The sequence below is a fragment of the Triplophysa rosa genome, linkage group LG14 (assembly GCF_024868665.1).
Source record: "Triplophysa rosa linkage group LG14, Trosa_1v2, whole genome shotgun sequence".
Classification (NCBI taxonomy): domain Eukaryota; kingdom Metazoa; phylum Chordata; class Actinopteri; order Cypriniformes; family Nemacheilidae; genus Triplophysa; species Triplophysa rosa.
Window position 1 is genome coordinate 14,558,035 of NC_079903.1, and position 22,265 is coordinate 14,580,299.

Genomic DNA, 22,265 nt, shown 5'->3' on the forward strand with positions numbered 1-22,265 from the left:
ACAGTATGTTGATATAGAATATTACTGTTTTATTTATTTTTAAAAATTTACTGTACTTTTAAAATATTTGTATTTGCTCTGCCAAGGTCAGATTCTCTTAATAGGACTAGGTGTTATAATCCCACTATTTCAGCACATTAAATAATTAGGTAATCTACAAGGTCAAGACTCAACACATTAACTGCAACACTAAGCAGAATAAAATTATAAATAAAATGATATAACATAGAATATAATGATTTTAGTTAATTTCAGAAAATGTAGAAAAATTGTAGATAAAGCATGGACTACATCAAACCTTGTCAAATTTTAGAAATTTAAATAACCTAAATACATTTGCAATTTCAATCTTTGTATCCCAAGCAGATCTGATATAGGCATAAAAGATAGCAAATAGGAATACATTAGCGTGTGTATAGGTTTTGCATGTGTGTAATAAAGAAAATGTAATTCAAACCAGGAGAATTAATAATTGTGTGACAAAAGCAAAAGTGTAAAATTAATTTAAATAAACATTTATTTTGTCACTGTGCCTTGTCTTTATTAATACATGTATTTACTTTTTGCTTTTCAACCTCTTATATAAGAGCCCCTATTTTTGGGCATTTTATTGATTGCAAAAACAAGTTCAGAACATAAATGTCGAGTGTTTTAGCTTTTAAGTGTTGCTTAGTTTGTTATAGTTGATAAAATAATAATGTAAAACAAAGGTAATAAAAATGCAGACACGATGAATAAAACACTTTTTCCATTGGGCCATGTGCATAAGGGGTTAAAAATACATGTATACACACACCACACACACACACACATGTCTGGTTTACTATCCCCGTGGGGACAGTCCATAGGCGTAATGTTTTTATACTGTACAAACTGTATATTCTATCCCCTATCCCTAACCCTACCCCTAAACCTAAAGATCATAGAACACTTTTTGCATTTTTAGATTTGTAAAAAATATTGTTCTGTACAATTTATTAGCTTTTTTGCCCCTGGGGACCTCAATTTTGGTCCCCACGGTGACACGAGTCCCCATGTGTTGGTGTGTATTCAGGTTTAGGTCCCCACCGGGATATACAAACATGAACGCGCACACACACACACACACACACACGCACACACACGCACGCACGCACGCACGCACGCACACACACACACACACACACATATATATTTCCATTTCTATATATATGGGGGATCCTCCCATCTGTCAACAGTTCAACGGCACAATGAGAAAAAACTACATTTCCCTTCATTTCCTCCTGAATATAATGTAAACAATATCCGGGTCAGAGGAGCTGAATTTCCGCGCCTTTTCGCAGTCGGAATGGACGCAAGAGTAAAACAACCTGCAATATTTCAACTGTCATGACATATTATGGATTAAATTGTATTTTAACGTTTAAACATCAAATGCAGTAGATTTGGTGATAACGGATAACTTAGAAATATGTTGCTGCCCTCCGATATCGCCAGACTTGTCCTTGGTAAGTATTCAGAGACTCTTGTTTTTGTGTTTCTACAGCAGCTAGCGAGCAGCTAACGTTAGTCTGTGCATAAATATACAGTCTAATGTATGTAATTAACGTTACGTGGTCTATCCAGAACTCTGCAGTGCTTATTTTATACATAATTGGTCTTATTCTGAACTCAAGTAGTGACAGATTCAGTGTCAAAGTGATCTGATGGAGCTTTTGGTGGTGGTTAACGTACAGATAACAACGCATGCTAACGTTATGTGCCATTTTGAAACTGATATATTGATCTCTGAAATGATTTATTGTTGTCTTTGAATTTAGGCTACCTGCAGCAGGAAGGTCTTACTGCTACAAGTCGAGCCTTCATTTTTGAAAGTCCAAACCTGAAAGAGTATGCTGAGCACAGTTCAGAGGATGGGATTATTCCTGCCTGCGTGTTTGTATGTGCACTGTTCATAATTTATAGCTACGAATGAATATATTTGAAACACATCCAGTGTATTTATTGCCTAACTATACTACTGATATGCTCTGAAGATTATGTATTTAGTAGATTCTTTTTTCTTTCCAGTCTCTTTTTGGAAAAAACCTGTTTACGATATTAAATGAATATGTTGCTGTTAAAGCAAATGGTGAGTACAAAGACAGTTATAGACCGTCAATTGTATCATAACTTTCCATAATAATGTAAGATTATAAATAACATGAAATAACAATGTGTCATTTTTCATGGCAGAAACAAGTCAAGAAAATCAAATACCGGTTGTAATGACATCATTATGGAAAAAGCTTGACTTCACGCTCAACCAAATCAAGTGAATGCATATTTATTTACACGTTAACACTGCATGCTTTAAATGTTTTAGCAGCCCCCTTTACTAAATCTATGCTTTATCATTTACAGGTCTATGCAGAACTCTCCAGCTTTGCAAATGAATCAGCGATGTGAGTTTTTCTAGCTCGTTTTATAAACACTTTATTTGCAACAGGTAGAAAAAAGAACCAAGTGATAAAATCTAGTAAAAACAGCAACAAAGTAAATGTAGTGAGTGACAGATCCGAATGCTGACATAAATATCCTTATTTGTTTTTATTGTATCATCAAAAGTGCGCACTAAACACCACATTCAAAGCATGGCACGCCAGCAGAGACCTATCTCCGCATCCCAGTCTCCCATCACTGGGTTTTTGCCAGTGACTTGCAGTGTGACGAGCCAGTGTGTCCCCAGCCCCCTGTCAACCCCTCAAGGAATGTTGGGACATTCCACCCCAGTGTCTTATACCTCCCAATATACCAGACCCTCCACTCTTTGCCTTACTCAGCTAGGTGAGTTCTGATTTCTTTCAGATTCATTGTAAGCAAAGATATCAATTTGATTAAAATATAAGTAAAAACTTTATCTTCTGACATCTTACAATGTTATAGGTGAGTCACCATTGCAGATATTGGTCCCTGACCATAGATTAAATCCAGGACCTTTGTCTCCTGCTCGCAGAAAATGGTAAGACTACAGTGTCGATGTCATCTGAAATATTTTACACTTTCTCATTTTTTATATAATTTACTAAAATAACAGCAAACATTTAATTGAGTATGGGCAGATAGTCTATTTCGAATTAAACAGGAAAGTGGAATCTTATGTTCTGTATTTTAGTGATTCACCAAGGCGGAGAGGAGGCGGTCAGTTGGGTGCCAGTGGGACCAGCCGAAGCACAGTAGTGTCCAGCACTCTTGTTGTGGAAACTGCTAGCGAAGAGAATGTGGCAGAGAACTTATCTGTAAGGACAGTTTTTTTGGGGGGGGTCTGTTTTAAGCTTCTAGTTTGACACTCCTGTGTCATTAAAAATCATGTCAATTTTCTTTTTGTAGCAAATAGTTATAGAAAATGCCAGAGAAAAAATTCTAAATGATAGATCCTTGCAAGAAAAACTAGCTGAAAACATCAACAAAATCTTGGCAAGGTAAATTAAGAGGCAAGCAATTTCTTGCATAACATTTCAAGTTAAGCCCCGATATGATAGTTAAGTTTATAATATTTGAATATCACTTTAACAGTGATAATAGTCCCCAGACATCAAAAGCAGCCTGCAGTACTATGGAACAGGAACAGTCGATCGATGAAATCCTGGGCCTCCAGGTGTGTGTCCTTCTTGTAATGTTTGATTTTTGGAGTATTGAAATCTTGACCGCCCTGTATTGCAGTCTCTGTGCTCTTAAAACAGCATTGCAAATGTGTTTTTAGGGGGAAATTCATATGACAGATGATGCTATCCATGACATACTAGCCCAGACTGAGTCAGACCCTGCGTTTCAGGCACTCTTTGATCTCTTTGATTATGGTAAGTTTGGATGTAAAACAAATATAGTGAGGAAGTACATATCAGTTTTTAGGAACTTGTGTAAATCAAACTAGTTCTAGATTTTTTTTATTTCAATAACCATCTGTCTCTTTTAAAGGGAAAAACAACGCGGCTGAAGGCAGTGAACAGGCTGATGGTAGTTTAAGCACTATTGCACAAGAAGAGAGTGATGAGACCATGCACATTGACAACGCTTCAGAGACAGGTGATATTAGGTTAATTTTAAAAAGGCTTTGTTAAAAAAAAATGCTGTATGAAGAAACCACATGAAACCAAATTCAAACCACATGCATATGTTGTTTTTGATTTTCAAACATGTTGTTATTGTTTAATTCTAGGCACCACACAGGAAGATTCCGGACCAGGGGGTGAAAGTAATGCTATAAACTTAAGGAGCCAGAATACTTCAGAGTCAAAAAGCAAAAAGAAATCCCCGGTCATTTGTAATGTATCCAAGTCTTCTTCCACAGCTCCGCATCCTCATATATTGAAGCAAACAGCTACTGGACATGGACCCACAAATTTAAAGAGAGGGCTGACTAGGTCCAGAGCTTTATCTGGCAATAAACAAACCAGAGATGCTACTTCAACCACAAAGTTAAACAGTAAAGCAGATTCACATCCACCTGACCAAATCGCCTCAAGCTCTTCTTTCACTGAGGAAACTGTTGCCACGGAGATAGATGATCTACAAGACAAAACATCTGAAAACATTCAAAATCCAACCCTGGTACCTCAGGAGAGCTCTCTCATCAGTAATCACCAAAGTGATCAAATTTATCAAGTCTCGGTGTTAAATAAACCACCACAACAAGCATCCATTACAGACGCATTTGTTCCAAGTGATACACCTGTAAAGGAAACTGGGATGGTGACCGGTGGACATCCTGGAGCCAATCTGGATATGACAAGAACTTCTGTGGCTGTGCCCTCAGCTCACTTATCAGAACCTGACTTATCTGTAACACCTTCTCACTCTGCAGACAAAACCTCTATAACCCTTACATGCTCACAGCATACAGACTCGAGCCACAAAGAAGCTCAGCCTTGCGTTTTGAGGTCCACAGCGGGTTCTGTAAACTCGCCAGCCCTTGCTTCATGTGTCACCACCTCACCACCATCTACCTCGCTGTGTGTTTCTGACAGCCAGGCTAAAGAGCCCGACCCCAGTAAAATCGTGTCTCTGAAAATTATACTTAGTGATGAACAGGATGGACAATCTAGCGATATGGCGCTGAACCAGGCTGTTTCCAGCATCACCGGTGACCGAATTCCTACCATCTTCCTGTCGTCTCCTGCCAAATCTCCTGCCAAGAGTTTGCCCACAGCCTCTGCGGTCATAACACTGGAGGAGACGGCTCAGGCTGTGAACACCTTACAGGGGATGGAGGCCATTGGATCGTTTGGAACACCAACGAGGAGCGTTCTGAACAATGTGCAGGCTATTGTTACACGTCCCGTAGGTCAGGAAACCGGTTTTATTCAGCTGTTGCCTGCTAACCCCTCTTATGGACCGCCAGGCAGCTATTTCGTTGTAACTGATCCGACCACTGCTGAGCAACGGTCAAATCTAGTGCTGCTTCCAAATACTGTGTCTCAGGGGACGGTGTCTTCTAGCCCACATGTGGTAGCAACACCACCTCGCCAGAGGACGGTTGTGTCTATCGGTCCAAATATCTCTCAGATCGGTGAGTGAAGATTAGACACTGTATACGTTTGTGTAGGATGAATGTTTTATTTTGATATGTTGCTGAGTTTTGTTTATGTTAAGGCACACTATTTAGTCTTAACCACTGACCTTGGATTATAATGCCATGTTTGAAATTCCAACTGTTTTTTTAGGATCCACCATCATTGTATCCTCACCGGTTCAGCCTATGTTACAAAATGTGATTGTTCCAGTGTCTGTTGTGGGGCAGAATACTGGGAAACTTCCCAATCAGGTTAGACACATTTAAGAAGTTTGAACTTTTGTGATGAAGTGTACCAACAACAAGTTGGTATATATACAGCCGCGGAAAACATTAAGAGACTATTCCAAATTGTAATTTCAAATCAGCATTTCTAGATGTATTGTGGTCATTCCAGTCCAGTGTTTGTTGAATTTGAACTAAATCAAACCTCAGGAATGACAAAAATATCCAACAGCAATGTGAAAGACTGACAGCATTGCAAGACACGTGAAAACTGATAAAAGGTTATCACATTAAAATAATTTTGGAACTTTTCCTAAATACGTGTACAAATATTACTGTTAATAATCTTTTTTTTTCTCCAGTATTCATTTTCTGCAAATAAATGCAAAAAGAAACAATATTTTTATTTGGAATTTCTGAGAAATGTTGTTATTAGTTCACAAAATGAAACAAAAAATGATAATTTTACTAAAACACACCTAGAAATAGTACATTTTAAAATCAGAAAAACTGTCTCTGAAATGGTCTCTTAATTTTTTCTGCAGTTGTATATATCTCACATTTTTTAAAATATGTATTTTTTACAACATAAACATTGTTATTTACAGATGCTGTCTTTGCCGTGTTCTACCTCTGTAAGACAACCTGCTAAATTCATTTCTCAACCTAAAATAGCACCCAAAGAGAACATTGACATGGGTAAGAGTAATTCTTTTGTTTATTACAGTATTTTAATTTTATTCTACATGTAGTACATGAGGAAAGCCTCATTTCTGGACCACAGACGGATGAAAATTCACTTTAGAATAAAAACAGCTTGTCTTTCTCCAGAGGTTTTAAATTGCATTTGTTTATAGATTATGCATTAGATTGATTCACTTGAGATGTTTTCATTTTCAGGCAAACCTGGCCTGTCTGGACCTGGCCAAGTTTCAAAAGTGCTTCCTCAGACCTCTCAGAGCTCCGACCAGCCAATGAGTGCCAGTGGAACGAGCCCCAGCCATCGGAGGATACTGCGTTTTGACACCACACCCGAAAACACTACAGCTGCTCAGAGTTCCACACAGACAACCACACTCATCTCCATCGTTACATCTCCCCCAACTCATCAGGATAAAGATAACAAACGGACTGAACCAAACCAGCTTGTGGTGTCTGACACCAGTAAAAAAAGAATACAACCAGTTAGACTGCCTGAGGTAAATCACAATACTGGTAAAAAGGACTGTGAAAAATCCAGCGTTCCACTGCAACAATCAGAAGCCCAAAAAAGTAAAGTGAGTGAAAAGAGATCAATAGATCAAACTGCTGCGAGTGCCAGAACGTTCAACAAAACTGCCAGTGAGCCTCAAGTTAGATTAGAATCACAGAAAAAAACACAACCATCTAACAAGGATGGTGGAACGGTTTCGAGTGCAAAATCATCTGCTCAATGGCCAAAGCTGAAACCAGCCAGCAATACAAAGAACAGTACACCAGAAGAACCTCACATCGAGAGATCATCAGACAAAATCTCTTTACAGGACACTCCCGGTGTCACATCAAACAAAGAAAATGTGTTGGAAGGCTGTCAGCAAGAGCAGTGTCCAACAGCCGCACGGCCGCCTGAGAACCTTGCTTCCTCTACGGCTAAACCTGCCACACCGATATCAAGCACTTCCGGTAAAATGTTTTGCAAGACAAGCCCCCTGACTAAACAGGCGGTTGAGATGCTGCATGACATAAAGGGTCAAACTCCTCTGAAGAGGCAAGGCGCCAGCTGTCCAGAAATCCCACTCCCCAGAACACCTGGACCAGTGCGTACACAGGAGGAGGTGACGGATGGGTTGAGAACCCCGTGTCGGCAGAGACACGGGCGGGAGGGTGAAAGCACACCGAGGTGTCTGCCGCCTCCTGCAACTCCTGATGTGCCCTCTTGCAGTCCTGCCAGTGAGGCAGGCAGTGAGAACAGCATCAACATGGCTGCCCACACTCTCATGATTCTGTCCCGTGCCGCCAGGACAGGAGGCCCCCTGAAGGACAGTTTGCGTCAGGAAGAGGCCAGTGCTGGGAAATCCTCCGCCCCTAAAACCAAGAAACGGAAGCATGTTGAACCTAGTCCTCCAGCAAAGAAAGAGCTGCAGCTTTCTGGCTCCTCGGGAAGTAAGAAAAAATCTAAGGTGAGCAGATGTTATATCATCTAAATTAAGAGTGAAGCCCATTGCACATTGAGTCTGAAATTTGCGTCCGAAATTTCCGCACGTTAAAAAATAAGACCTCACGTTGTGTCAATCACATTTACACACTGCCTCCGATATTTTCGTCCGTCATAAAAAAATTCGGACCGGGCTTGATTTTCTGCGTTTTTCGCATCCGTCAAGCATTTTGAGTGGCCTTTTTTAACAATTCAGAGACACCGTACAAACGAGAGGCAAATACGAAAAAACGCATACGGAAATTTCGGACTGTATGTGCAAAGACCTTTATTTTGCAAAAACAGATAACTCCGTTTTTAAAAACGTTAAAAAGTCATGTTTTTTATTGTGCGTTCCAAATTGGGTTTAAGATTTGTTGTTTGAAATTATGGATAATTTACCTTTATCAAGATAGTAAGTACATTCAACAGGTATAACAATTACCCTTCATGAACTACAATTAAAAACTGTGTTTGAGTTTTGGGGGAGTCGTGGCCTAATGGTTAGAGAGTCGGACTCGTGACCAGAAGGTTGCCGGTTTGATTCCCAGGGTAACTGTTGGGTAACGACTGAGGTGCCCTTGAGCAAGGCACCTTACCCCTACTTGCTCCCCGGGCGCTGCAGTGATAGCTGCCCACTGCTCCGGGTGTACGTGTGTTCACCACTTGCTGTGTGTGTGTTCACTACTCTCTGGATGGGTTAAAAGCAGAGGTCACATTTTGGGTATGGGTCACCATATCTGACTAATAGGTCACTTTCACTTAACATTTGTTGAATTGTGTAGACCAAATGATGTCATCCATTATGCTGGCAGAGTTCACATGAATTCCTATATGTTTTTCCAGAAACCGAAGAAACTGCTGGACTCTTTTCCAGATGACCTGGATGTGGATAAATTCCTGTCATCTCTGCACTATGATGAGTAATGACGCTAAGGCAGTCCCCACTATTTCAGGGACACATCAAGCCATGTGTGCTACTGAAGACGATAAAACAGCACCACTCCTTAATAGCTACCTTCTGGTTTTACTTACAAAATGTGAGATAATGTACAGATACAGTGTATTAGCCTATTAATCATATACTAAGAGTTTCACTTTTCAGAAAAAATACTGGCCTGGACCAATTTAGCACTCTTAAAAAAGAAAAAGGAGATAATTTAAGAAAAGGTGACTATATATTTACATATTTTGACTATATGTAAAAGTGTACAGCTGCTACATTGCATCAATTATTTAGTTTATTGCTTTTTAATTGCGTTTTGTCTTCATCAGTTGCACCATGTGACTAAATTCTAAACTCTTTCTAAGCCTGAAAGGATGTCGGGAGTTAAACAGTATTCCTTTTCTTGGCTTTAGATGGTTTATTACGTTATTACTTATTTTAATAAATCAGTATTTGTTTGAATGATTGTGTTTTGATTTATATCTGTGTAAGGTTGTGCAAGGAGTACTACACTAGGTTGTGCTTGCCTATAGGCAAAGTAGTTTACTAGGATTTGTACTGTTTATTTATTGTAAGTACTGTATCAAAAGATTGAAGTAGGGATGTAACGATACTGATCTCACAATATGATTTTTAAAATATTTTTTACAAAACGAGTTATAAAAGATATCTTGCATGTCAAATAACAAAACAAAATTGCTATTTTAAAGCAAATTCCAAATCAAATAAAAAATGAATAATACAAAAGTCGTTTTAATATAAACAAACTAAGACTGCTTTGTCTGAAATATCAGTATTAGGGTTGCACGGTGTACCGGTGCTACGGTAGCATCGCGATGCTAAAGCTTCAAAATTCCCGCTATGCCGCTGTTTTTAAACGGTAGTATCGTAGTGCCGTAACTAATGTTGCATATGCGCATTAACGTTCATTTGAACACTTTCATCTGTCTTTTAGCGGCGTTTCTCTCCTAAATGAATCCGTGTTTTGACGAGATAATAATTCAGGGAGTCATTCATCAAGACTCTTGCTTCGTTCTTGAATGAATCAGCGGCTTTGAACGAGTTGGTTGAATGATTCACTGACACAAAAAAATGCCGCCCCCTACTGGCCGTTTTTCTTTATAAGCATATCTATAAATGCAATTTGTCGCACATTGATTGAATTAGTTCCAATGTTCATTTTTTTATTTAGTAGTCACTTCAGTAAACGTTGCTAAAATTACTAGACAATAGTGTTTTTAAATCTTATCACAGTGAATATTAAAGTGCTACAGTATTTGCTAAAACTTATCCAATGACTACAGTTAATAGCCTACTACAAATATTGTAGTGTGCAGTATAATACAGTTAACTAAATACGACATGTTTCATTTAGATCTGTGAATTAAGGAATTTTGGTTTATTTTGTAGATTTTAATTATAAACATGAGAAAGCATCTCAATACTTGTTGGTATCGTGATATTTCATACGGTATAGTATCCGGATATGTTTATGGTACCGTGACAACCCTAATCAGCATTTCCACGTTAACCAAGTTTGCAGTAAACACAGTGGCCCCTGGTGTTCAAAACATGTATTGCGATTCATTTAACGTCTCAACCAACTTGAATCGTCACATATAATAAACGATTTTCAACGGTGAATCGTTACATCCCTAGTTTAAAGTACACAAGGACTATTCATTCAGATAACTGGGTCACTGACTTAATTGTAGCCTACAACCACATGTACAATTCAGATATCCAGGTACTTATACTGAACAAATAAAGACATTTTACATTTCATGGCAAGAGAACAGTTGGGTAAGTTACTCTAAAAAAGTAATTAATTACTAGTTACTAATTACATATTCAATAGTGTAATTAGATTACTGTACAAATTACTCTCTACAAAAAGTATTTAAATACTTATTACTAATTACTTTCTATATCCTACATCAACCTTGATTAGTTAAGTGAGTCAAGGATAGACATAAAACGACTCTCAATTCATTCAAATAAATCATATAAAACTACATAAAGTACAATTATTAACTGACTTGTATAACAAATGTGAGTAAGATACATTAATGCATGCATTTTGAAGTTAGATTTTGAATTTTAATGTCAATTCCATTATTGTATAGATTACACAGTATTTAATTCAGTTACATCAGAAGTAACTGTAATTTAATTACAGAACAAATAAGAGTAATCCCTTACTTTACTTTTTAAAGGGGAAAGTAATTAAATTACAGTAACTAATTACTTAGTAACTAGTTACACCCAACACTGCAAGAGAAGAGGTCAAGCACACAGCCAACTCAATTTAATGCTGATTTTCTGTTTTATTTGGCTTATGCAGCTCTACATATCTTATGGAACAGTTATTACAGTATATAGTCACATGGGACACAGGCTCTCAAATCAGAATTTAGCTGTAATGGCAAGTTAGAAGGTCAGAACAAGGGCATACGTTTTTACTTACAATGTCTTTTGTAAAACCTTTTCTACACCACATTATATTTACATACGCACGTTTCGAAGACATTACACAGTAGGTGCAGTTATCACGTGAAGAACAAACATGACGTGCTTCTTTATAATTCTCAACATAATCAGTAAAGGTGGTGTAATTTCTATCCCGCCTTCGGCACTAAACAAATCTCCAAAAGTAATGATTGTTTTGACATGGGTTTCCAAAACACTGCTACTTCTGCCACACCCATTCGCTGTCCTTTGAATCCTGCTGTGAACTCGCACCACTGGTTGAGTCAGGAGTCATTTAAGCCACTTCATAGACCACTCAAACGAGTTGTTTTAAAAGAGCAACATTGTTTGCACTCAAGAAAGTGAAAACATGTTGCCTGCACATTAAACTAGGAAAGAAGAATGTATTTCAACAAAAAAGACATAAGATTGGGTTAGTGTAAGCAACTGTTATTCAAATGATTGTCCATTAACACCCAAGCCAGGACATTGTTTTATACACTCCAATAATTTCCTTTTGTTTGGTGTCATATTTGTACACATCTGAGCCAACAAAGAAATGGAGGGAACCTGAAATAAACAAAGATTTGATAAGTTGTTATGTGACTGAAAATACATAAAATGATAAATTACAAGCCAAAGTAAAATAACACATACCATCTTTATAAACTGCAGCATTTATTGGCCCATTTATTCCCGGGAAATCCTCAGAAATGTTACGTGGACTCGAGTCATTCATAGACTTGTAATGTTCGTTATACCTAAGAGAAATTGTTTTAACTTTAATAACGTTAACAGAAAGTCTTTAATTGAATAATCGAATCTCAGTCGTTCACCTCCAGTATAAGTGTTCAGTGAAGAATAAGGTGTGTGCGGTTCTGTGAATGTGGACTGCAGCATCTATGTGCTGGACCCATGATGGGAACCCAAAAGTCCTGATGTTTCTGGCTCTGCTTTTAACCTGGGATCCTTTAACAGTCCAGAAAACAGTCCCTGTGTTGAAAATGTTACAGATAATGTGTGTCGGTTAACATCCTGTATAGACATTACAGAGGTGCATGATGTCAAACAACCTCTGTACCGTTAAACAGATAAGCTGTTGCTCGCTGTGGCACCCAATAAGCAGCATCGATCTTGCAATCAACATTTGGCATAAAATTGCTGATAGGACCTTCCTTTATATCATTTTGGTTGTTGTGTTTAATCCACAAGTACCTGAAAGAGAAAATTAAATGTTTGTTCACCTTTCATTGGTCTCTTAAATACAAGAAATGTATCAACCAATCTTATTGCAGGTTTGGGGTCTAGGTTAGATTTAGGCTAGGTTAGACTTGGTTAGGGGCTTGTGTACTATTCTTATGAACCTATTATTTCTGTCAGGACCAACAAAAACACATAATCAACTTACTTGTCTCTAAAAAAGAAAAGAGCTTCTCCTACAGTAGTGACAGCATCAAAAGTCAGGTCCGGATTACACGTTTCCTTCAGTGATACAGGGAAATTAGAACCGCTGTGCCAGGGGTCACTGGGATAGCTCCAGATAAATCTTGAAGACGGAGAAGGCCTTTTGTTTCTTGGTCCTGTTAGACGCAAAGCATACTCCTGTGATATCCTTTACATGTGCATGTTTTTCATAGTGTCATAATACACGATTTATGTATTACCATATAGTGTGTTGATATTTATGATATCTTCACTGGAGAGCACATTGTACGTTTTTCTGTTTTTGTATGTCGGGTACATCACCGATTCAGGATTTTGTGAGTGTTTTAAACCCAGTGCGTGTCCAAACTCATGCGCAGCTACTAGATACAAGTTAAACCCTGAGAAAGAAAAGTAGACTTATATTAACATTTTATATTATTAGATGGACAATTCCATGCATATGTCAACTTAAGTTGAACAAATCAAGTTTTTACCAAAGGTTTTTTTCTGTAAAACTTCCAAAACTTTGGTGGTACTTAAACCACCAAATATTGACATATGACCTATCACACTGCAGGTTTGCCAGTAACTTACTGTGGATTTAATTACTACTTAATACTTTCCTATTAGTACTGTTTTCAATTTGAGTTAAACTTGACGAAATTAAACCACTTTGACTTCTGAGATAAGCATTTTTGTTTCGTTTTCTAGTAAAAATATTTAAAACTTCTTAAATTATGATACATTTACATAACAAGAAAAGTGACCCAAGATATTTAGTATTGTTTTATGAAAGAAAATATAAGTTTCTCTTTAAAACAAAATTGTAAATTAAATCTACAGTAAGTTACTGGCAAACCTGCAGTGTGATAGGTCATATGTCAATATTTGGTGGTTTAAGTACCCATGTGAAGTCTCAAAGTTGTTAAAGCATAGTTAGGTAAGAGAATTGTCACATCTGTAACGGTCCATATTACTCATAAATGGACACATGAAAATTTCATACAAAATCTATTTAGCGGTCTATTAAGAGCCATTCTGCCTCCATTTGTTGGGTATTATTGCTTTTGGTTTGTGCATTTTAATTCACAGAAATCATTCAAAGTATGTAACCTCTCAAAAACTTGCAGCGTTTTTTTGTCACATCCATAATGTCCACATCCAAACTCACTTTTAAACGAGAAAACTCATGCTTAGATTGATATTTTTCTCATGTCTTCGTAAAAAATAAACAGACGATTCAATATACTGGCAATAAATACATTCTCTGAGAATTTATATTTCAAGTTTTGACCAAAAATGTCACATCCAAAACGCTGGAATTGCCCAGATGTAAATGTGGGTCCATCCAAACGGACATGTAAAATACCTTTTGAACCCACTGTCCAGGATTCAGCTTCATCGAAGTGAACATCCCCGCCGATGCCCGCCCCTGGACCATAAGCATGAGCCAGTGTGCCTTCTGGACCATCAAAAGGGAAGGAGTCACCATGATCTAGATGTTCAGAGAGCATAATCGATCCGGTAAGACATGAAAAAGCAAGAATGCGTTGTGACCAATAGTGCGCTCACTTACCATTTCTTACAAACTCCACCATGATGTCTGCCTCGTGAGAATATGATCTGAGGAAAGTAAGAGGACTGGCCTTCGCCCATACATCCAGAGCAGATGAGATCAGAGAGTCCACTATGTTCACCGGTAAGTGACCGGTATACTGGCCAACACTGTAAAATGTCACACTTCACATTACTGTACGTGCTTCTCGTGATGCATGAAATACACAAATACATAATACTTACCCATAAGTAATGAGGTTTTTCTTCCACTTGTTTCCACGTCTGTGACTGTAGTCCTCCACATCAGAAACGCCGCATCTCGGGGTTCTCATCACAATGAGGGTGGCTGGATTTAAGGTTCCTGTTCGGTTGAGTCCGAAAAAGCTCTGCATGTCCTTCAGTTTGGATGAGAACGATGGGCGGCTCCTCCTCCTGCGGCCTGCAGGATCTGCTTGGAAACTGTAGAAATGCTGCAGGTATTTCTGCAAGAAACCACCACAGTGAGTATCGACTTTCAGCTTCCACACCCTTCCTGTATTTTATCCATCTGATGGGCTTTATTAAGTTAGCTCAAATGAAGTTTATCAGTTGAAATCTGTTTGCATTCATCTCACATTATAGCATTTTAATTCGATGTCAAAACAATTGCAAAGATTTTGTGCAATGAACAAATCAACATGATAAAGTCAGTCATCGTGTATACATTATTTAATACAAACTAAAGATTATATAAATTATAATACGGCTAATGAAATACATTGTCAATTGTTTTAACAATATCTCTACCTGCACTGCACATCTTATTTGAACATTTCATTAAAAATATGTCAGTTTGTAAAGCTTAAGTAAAATTATACTAAAGTAAAACCACCAAACAGGTGTAAACATACAAAACACTTACAGTTGCCATGGACAGGTCATTCTGAGCAGGTTTGGTTGCATGAATCGATTGATCATGTTCATCTTGTGGTAACGGTGTCAGACGATACTGACCAAAAAGACTGAAGACACAAACTAGACAGAGCAAAACGTGCATCTTCCCTCTCCAGACCGTAGCTTCTGAATGGCCGGTCCAAGAGGACATCAAGTTGAAAGTGTTCGCTGATGGGAATGCTTTATAACGTATTATTATGACTCAGACAGTGCCAAGACCAGGAAAACCTCGAGCTGGGCGTGGTTTGTTCTGGTCACGGGAAAAGAGGGATCCTGTGTAAGATGTGTCAAATTAAATACATCAAACACGTACACCTCAAAACGCAATACATGCGTTTCACATGGGATTGTGGGAGTGGTATCAACCACACTCAGACATACTTCACGGCCAATGAAATGTCTCTGCCCTTGTGTTAAAGTGGACTTCAAAAGCGTCTGGAAAATGTGTTTTGTCCTTAAATAGCTCTAATGCCTCCAATGTTATGCACAGTATAGTGTTACTTATATCTTGTGATCGGAACCAGTTATTTTCTTTCCTTGCTGAGAATTTGGCAGGCGATGATATACAACGGATGATTTATTGCAAGATTAGTTGTGAAAATATTTTCAATACTAATGTGTACAGCAAGTTATTTTCAAATGAAGATATTTTGAAGAATGTTGATAACTGAACAGCGGTGGCACCGATTGACTTCTATGGACGCAAAACCAATGCAAGTGAATGACTGCCATTGCTGTTTGATCAACAATATTTTTCATAATATCTTCTTTTCTGTTCTGCGGAAGAAAGAAAGTCATACAGGTTTGAGATGACGAGAGGGCGAGTAAATGATGACAGAATTGTCATTTTTGGGTGAACTATCACTTTAAGTAAAACGAACTTAAATAAACTTGATTTGACCTTTTACTTAAGTACCAATTCAAGTTTATTTTTCTGACCCCATTGGCAGATTATTTTGCATGTTTAAACTTATTCTTTTATAAATATCTTGTAGGTCACTTTCCTTTCATGTATCTTGATTTAAGAATTTTTTGATATTTGTATATCTAATAAATATACTATATATATTAATATATAAAAACAGTGAAATTGGACATCCAAGGTTTCGGAACTATTCAGTTTTTAAGTCATTACTGTTTATTGCAACATTGCTTTTGAATACCACATCATTTAGCTTCTGCTCAATATTGCATTCAATTCAGTTCTAAAAAAAATATTTGGTGTTGCATTCGACTAAACAGACAGTGCATAAAACCCTCTATAACTGATTTTTATGTATACAGGCCTAAAAATACGTGTGTGATACGTGTAATTATACATTACAGTCAAAAGAAAAGCTGCAAAAGAATGTTTAAAGCAGATGTAATTTTAGACTCGCTGTTGTTCTGCTGAAACATGGTAAAGTGGCTAAATGCAAACTTGTTTGTAGTGAGCAGAATGCCAAACTCCTTGTCGCAGACTTTAGACAACCCGCAGAGGTTGTCTAGAGGGGTGAAATACATTGTTTCTCACGTTCGTCAAACATAAAGGAAAAAACACATCCTGAACATGCAGAAACATTCCTGTTCTTGGATGCACTATTCTTGCCAAAAGCTCTACAAGGATTCCTTAAAGCAAGAAGAAAAAAACACAATATAATCTATACTATATAATATATACTTATCACAAGTAGCTTAATGGCCCATCAAGCGTCATGTTAGAACAGATTTAAGGTATAATTTAACAATGCTTTAGTCTGAACAACATTCATGCTTTTCTGATACTGGATTGTAAGTTTCATATAGCTTTTTTTATGGTTTCACAATGTAGACCAATAATCCATATTGCATTGCATCTATTATTTTACGTCCATTGCACAACTCTTGCTTGCAAAAGAGGACCCAGATCATCACTGAGATAACTGAACAGTACTAACATGAGGACTTGACCTTCGGAAGGAACAGAGAAAATCTGCTAGAAAGTCTAGTACTGTGGCATGATCTTATAAAAAATAGACTGTTAAAATGCATGCTGTATTTTATTGTGGAGATTAATGTCAGTCTAACATGATAACCTGTTCTCAAAGGCAAAGTCATGATGGGTCAGACAACAACACTGGATTATGAATTGGCAAACTGTTGGCTGCAGCTTGTTATTGTTAATAAATCAGTTCCTTCCATGCTGTGACTGAACAGAATTTCACAACGCCGTCATGATCCAGATTACACCTTTATAATCCTTTTGAAAAAGACTGCAATCTGGATAATGTGACTACAGTGATGTTTCAATACAACACTGATATGAATACCCATGAAGATTTAATGTTTCAACCAGAACACTATAAGTTTTAGTAACTTCAATTTCAACTGTGCTTGTTAATTAATTACAATTATAAAAGATTCTAAAAGTTATGGCTATTACAATGATCACAATGCGGTTATCGTGGCCAACAATAACAATATTATCACAATTTCATTGAAGTTCTTAAATAAATGAATATTGGTCGAATTCATCTTTAATTTTGTGTGTTGTCTTTTATTTGGTAAATGAATCGCACTCCAAATACAAATGTAGGGAGGTAGAGAGAGAGAGTTTGCAACCACTCAGTCCATTTTAAATAGGTGCTGAATAGTTTACAATAATATGTGTGGAATTAACATGATATTGATGATAATAATGGTTTTATTATCACACTTATTGTCAATACAATTGTGACACCCATACTTTCAATATTGTTTATTAATTTGTTATGTTTGTAAAGTAATAACAATAAAGGCATTAGCGTTGTTAAGTTGGCAGTACCATGGTAAATTCCAAAACTCCAAACGTCCCTGTAATTAAAACTCTACATTTACTTTCGGATGAAAAAGCATCTCAAGCAACTGAGGGTGTGTCTTTTCAGAATTGCAGAGCTCTCTGCTGCCGCCATCTTGTGTTATCATAAATTATGAAAATGAGAAAAGCAGCATGTTTTAATCCGAACATTGCCACAGGAGGTCAATGTTTAACTAGTGAGTAACTGCACCATTCTGCAGCCACCATTTCTCTATTGACAGCCATTTAATTACATCATAGGAGATGATTTTGGGACGTAATTAATCATGTCATTTACAGCTCTGATATAACATTTGGGGCAGAGCTGCGAGCACATGAAGAAAGATGGCAGCAAGCAGGCATGTGCCAGCCGAACATTAGCCATTGAGATAAATGAAAATCTAATGTATAGCACTAGATATTATGAATTGCTTTGGTTTTGATAATAATAATAATACTAACACCTCTCAAATAAAATCCAAAGGGCACAGCATGTGACTAAAACCTTCCATAATGCTTTAAATTAGCAAAATGCTAACTATAATAAAAGACAATTTAACTCTCAAGACATTCAATGTGTACATGGTATTTTATACTGACTTTGCTAAAGAAAGTAGTGTTATAAATAAAGAAAACTTGTTTTTTAAGTTGTCATACTGTGTTTGTGTACGTATCAGTTATTCGGATACATAACTGGTTTATCAATAAAAATGTCTGTATTGAATCGGTGGGTGACGTATGACTTAGCAGAAACTCAAACTAGTCTCCAATCCAAGCGTGCATATCCTGTCAATTCCCATGAGTGTTCAACAATCCAAGTCACTCAGAATTCTCCTCAGCGCTGGAGTTAGACAGTAATGCACTTTCCTGTCTCCTGTTATAGCTGCACCTCCTCTTCCTCCGGCCAACCATCCTGAGTCTCCGCCGGATGACCTCTGCAACATGTGACACCTCAGGTATAAATATGCTATGCAAGAACTGTTTCCAAGACATGAACTTACGACTGTGTACTTACCACCCACGTTCTCATAGTCTTGCTGGCCGTCTTGCCAGTAAAGGCTGGTTGAGGACCTACAGTGCCGATAGAGGCGCGTGTGGAGCACGGACAGGGTGAGCAGCACCAACAGGAAGCCCAGAGCGGCTGCAGCCCACACGGCCTCATCGGTGCGTGGAATGGGTATCCTCTCCCCTCTCAATGGACCCCCTATATGTGGAGACTCTGGGACTCCACACTTTGTGAGATCTACGCATTCAGATTCAGTTCTCTGTGCCTTTGTATCAGTCTTAATCCGATGCCTCCTGCTTTCTATTGTAGTTTTCATATGTGACTTTCGGTCTGTCTGGTTTTTATTTCTTTCAACATTATTCTGGACAAGTTGCTTCTCTGCGTCAGTTTGCTCCTTGGATACTCCAGCTGGTTCTTGTAAGTCCTTAGATGAATTGTGAGATTGTGTGACGTTAACGGTAAACAATAGCAAGGAGGTCATCTCCTTTGTGTTATTTTGTGATAGTTTGTCTGTTATGTTCTGTTTTGCACTCTCTATGCCGTTAAGGTTGTTGGGTTTGACTTTCGGTGTCACTTCCTGTGATGTTTGTTTGAGGGCCATCCTGGTCTTTCTGGATCTTTTTCTGGTCTTCTGTACATCATTAAGATGGAGAGCTTCCAAGCAGCAATTCTTACAAACAATATATTGGAGGTTAGTATGAAAATTATGAAAGCAATTTTTCTGAACTGTTCCTTTAACTTCCTGTTAATAAATCTGCATATTATGCAGCTCATGATAATATTAATCAATTCTGATATTAATGACCATTTGATAATAGTCATCAACATGCAAATTGTTTTACCTTTAATCCTTCCCCATTGGACATCTCTTGCTTTATGTTCATTGGTCTGTCCAGAGGTGCTGGTTTGGTCAAGTACAGACTGTACTTTGTACTTTGGCTCGTGCTAAGTTGACTAATGTTGTAGGAAATGGAGACCGACCAATCACAAAACCCAGTTGAGATGCGAGACATCTCTAGTGAGCGACCCCAAGAGACCACAGCTAAGGGCTTTGAGAAAGACACATAACACATGTCTGTTAAAAATATTAGCGTAGAAAGTCTGCATAGAAAGTGTTTTAACAAACACAATCTTTTAGCGGCCACAAGCAATCTAGACATGTGTTATACGCGTTAATGTGCCGTCTCGTGACTCACTCTCCGTCGGCTGAGCCAGGGGTACGGTGTGAGAATATAATGAGCCAGACACGAGCGAGCCAACACGGCGAGATTCCTGCGAGCTTCAGCTGAGACACAGGGGTGATACAGAAGCACCAGCGCACCATTCTGTCAAAGATAAAAATGTTCAGTGCTGCTTATTTGTGATATTGGCGAGGGCATTAACGTTAGTACAGGTGTACTGTGTCTGTGTGCATTACTTTGAGGTTGTGTAGCCAGCGCTGAGGAGGACAATACAGATATTCTCCACTCTCTGCCTCGACAGGCCGGTAAGGCCCACTAAAAAAAGAATAACACGACAAATCAAACAAGTTAAACGGCATACCTCTAGATGTATTAGGACCATTAACACATAAAGAAACTTTAAGACAATGGATTATGTATAAGAATATGTTATCTTACTGGGTGGGTATGAGGTCATGGTATGTAATGGGTGTGTCCATACAGATGTAATCAGCAGCCTACGCAACACAGAAGTGACAATGAGTTTTGCCAGAATACTTTAACAGCGTGTGGATTTGATGTGGTAAAACAACAGGAACAATTCCGCTATTCTAAATGTTTAATCATTAAACCAATTTAGTGTTTACAATGACAATGAAATGCAAAATAACACTAATAATAAAAATGGGGACTCTTTACCGTGTTAACATATTTTGTGTCAATATCAGGAATATTCTGCAACCAGAAAAAAGAAAACCTGTCAGTCATGTTTTTGTGTCATCACATGTTTTATCTGTGAGCATTTGATAGAGAAATGTAGGCTACACTGTAAGACAACACCCCTTACCATCTGTGACTGTGGCCAAAGCTCTTGACAAATGAGTTCCTCAGGTCCTGGTAGGTCTGTCATGAGATTTGCCTGTTGGATAATAAGACAACTGTGATATTCTTGCTGAAAAAAACCCCAATACAAATTCTAGTGGTTTCTATTAAAAGTAACATTGTGAATCATCAGCAGTTTCCCATTAAAACCATTTTAAAATCCCTTTATATTGTGTTTTGGGTCTAACTCCAGAAAATCCCTTCAGCAGAACCAAACACACTACTCCTCCTAGAGACACACACAGACCAAGATTGTTTCCATTAAAACCAATATAATTCCCATGAATCAATAAATCTATTAGAATTTCTGTAGTTTTTTTTTTTGCAGGGATACCATGCACATCTGTAAAGTATAAGATTCAATGTATAATTTGAATTAATATGACCTTATACACACTTCATAGAGAACGTTGTTAAACTGTCGTAGGCGTTTATCTTTACCTTTCCATTGTCGCAGACCAGTCTGCAGTGACACCACTGGGTTACGCAGAGCCAGATCAGTCCAAGTCCAGACAGCAGGTTTACTTGAGGACTCATAACTTTAACCCGCTGTTAATGTATTTAAAAACGCGTGATACGGTAAGGTTTACTATATAACGTTAGCTCCCAACTGATCGTTAACCTGCGGCGCAGATTACTGTGTAGGAGTTTATAAATGCAAATATATAGGTTTACACACGCGTGAAGATCCATGCTTAATCTTGGGAATAAAATCCACAGAAATCACTGCTTGAAGTCTGTTTTTACTTTGACAGAGCGACACGAAACCTTCCTCGGAAGATCCAGCATGATTCGTACTGAACAGGGCAGAGAAATCCGAGAGATGGTTTATATCCAGGTTGAACGTATTGTGTAACGTGTTAACATCTGAAGTTTCTCTGATAAGTTACATGTCGTCAGTACGCTCCAACGTTAATGTAGCGGTGAACGTAAGAATTCTTCTCTGACAAATGCGCATGTTCATACGAAATAAGCATTACAAGTTACTTTAAAAGATTTCATATTCCGAGTAATGCTCACAATACACCTACGAATGTTGTGTGTATATTTTTTGTGTACGGTAGCTCAAAGGGATCAGAACTCGTTTTGGCTCAAGCGGACTACGTGACGTCGTCTGCAGGTAGATCGATAGTTTAATTCTGAGGGGTTTATATTTCATATTTAT

General features: G+C 37.9%; 3 protein-coding genes across 8 annotated transcripts; 1 reads left to right on the plus strand and 2 right to left on the minus strand.

Annotated features, from left to right (window-relative positions):
- The first annotated feature begins 1,300 nt into the window (after positions 1 to 1,300).
- Positions 1,301 to 14,257, plus strand: npat (nuclear protein, ataxia-telangiectasia locus). Of its 5 annotated transcripts, none has more exons than XR_008964351.1 (18): positions 1,301 to 1,487; positions 1,800 to 1,918; positions 2,050 to 2,110; positions 2,215 to 2,293; positions 2,383 to 2,423; positions 2,587 to 2,805; positions 2,905 to 2,980; positions 3,134 to 3,257; positions 3,349 to 3,440; positions 3,535 to 3,616; positions 3,722 to 3,818; positions 3,937 to 4,044; positions 4,178 to 5,527; positions 5,682 to 5,782; positions 6,364 to 6,454; positions 6,656 to 7,914; positions 8,775 to 9,098; positions 14,158 to 14,257. XR_008964351.1 is itself a non-coding variant. In XM_057351937.1 (18 exons), the coding sequence occupies exons 1-18, from the start codon at positions 1,451 to 1,453 to the stop codon at positions 8,853 to 8,855; spliced, it is 3,921 nt and encodes a 1,306-aa protein (XP_057207920.1). In that variant the 5' UTR covers positions 1,301 to 1,450; the 3' UTR covers positions 8,856 to 9,336. The 5 variants fall into 5 exon arrangements, 4 of the variants coding, with proteins under 4 accessions (XP_057207920.1, XP_057207919.1, XP_057207921.1 ...); XM_057351937.1 differs by lacking the exon at positions 14,158 to 14,257 and having other exon boundaries at positions 4,178 to 4,213; positions 4,310 to 5,527; positions 8,775 to 9,336; XM_057351936.1 differs by lacking the exon at positions 14,158 to 14,257 and having other exon boundaries at positions 8,775 to 9,336.
- Positions 11,193 to 16,247, minus strand: LOC130565309 (matrix metalloproteinase-20-like). Its single transcript, XM_057351942.1, has 10 exons — positions 15,227 to 16,247; positions 14,569 to 14,807; positions 14,345 to 14,493; positions 14,138 to 14,263; positions 13,008 to 13,166; positions 12,752 to 12,923; positions 12,425 to 12,558; positions 12,180 to 12,336; positions 12,001 to 12,104; positions 11,193 to 11,913 (listed from the first exon to the last, which is right to left on the minus strand). Exons 1-10 carry the CDS (start codon positions 15,407 to 15,409, stop codon positions 11,813 to 11,815), a joined length of 1,524 nt encoding a protein of 507 aa, XP_057207925.1. The 5' UTR covers positions 15,410 to 16,247; the 3' UTR covers positions 11,193 to 11,812.
- Positions 16,248 to 16,509: 262 nt separating this feature from the next.
- Positions 16,510 to 22,172, minus strand: tp53i13 (tumor protein p53 inducible protein 13). 2 transcript variants are annotated; one of them, XM_057351944.1, is made up of 9 exons: positions 21,542 to 22,172; positions 21,066 to 21,137; positions 20,918 to 20,953; positions 20,678 to 20,736; positions 20,476 to 20,554; positions 20,255 to 20,383; positions 19,901 to 20,107; positions 19,068 to 19,728; positions 16,510 to 18,987 (listed from the first exon to the last, which is right to left on the minus strand). In XM_057351944.1, exons 1-9 carry the CDS (start codon positions 21,635 to 21,637, stop codon positions 18,872 to 18,874), a joined length of 1,455 nt encoding a protein of 484 aa, XP_057207927.1. In that variant the 5' UTR covers positions 21,638 to 22,172; the 3' UTR covers positions 16,510 to 18,871. The 2 variants fall into 2 exon arrangements, with proteins under 2 accessions (XP_057207927.1, XP_057207928.1); XM_057351945.1 differs by lacking the exon at positions 20,678 to 20,736 and having other exon boundaries at positions 21,542 to 21,557.
- Positions 22,173 to 22,265: the final 93 nt, after the last annotated feature.

Bases quoted from the DNA above. Each gene is read 5' to 3' on its own strand.
- LOC130565309 (XM_057351942.1), bottom strand. From the start codon at position 15,409: ATGTCCTCTTGGACCGGCCATTCAGAAGCTACGGTCTGGAGAGGGAAG. The intron at 12,337-12,424 runs GTACAGAGGTTG...TTTTCAACACAG, and splicing joins AACAGCTTATCTGTTTAACG to GGACTGTTTTCTGGACTGTT. The intron at 11,914-12,000 runs GTATGTGTTATT...TGTTTATTTCAG, and splicing joins TGCTGCAGTTTATAAAGATG to GTTCCCTCCATTTCTTTGTT.
- tp53i13 (XM_057351944.1), bottom strand. From the start codon at position 21,637: ATGAGTCCTCAAGTAAACCTGCTGTCTGGACTTGGACTGATCTGGCTC. The intron at 21,138-21,541 runs GTAAAGATAAAC...ATTATCCAACAG, and splicing joins TGGTCTGCGACAATGGAAAG to GCAAATCTCATGACAGACCT. The intron at 20,384-20,475 runs GTAATGCACACA...TATCTTTGACAG, and splicing joins GCTGGCTACACAACCTCAAA to AATGGTGCGCTGGTGCTTCT.
- npat (XM_057351936.1), top strand. From the start codon at position 1,451: ATGTTGCTGCCCTCCGATATCGCCAGACTTGTCCTTG. The intron at 3,258-3,348 runs GTAAGGACAGTT...TTCTTTTTGTAG, and splicing joins ATGTGGCAGAGAACTTATCT to CAAATAGTTATAGAAAATGC. The intron at 3,441-3,534 runs GTAAATTAAGAG...TCACTTTAACAG, and splicing joins ATCAACAAAATCTTGGCAAG to TGATAATAGTCCCCAGACAT.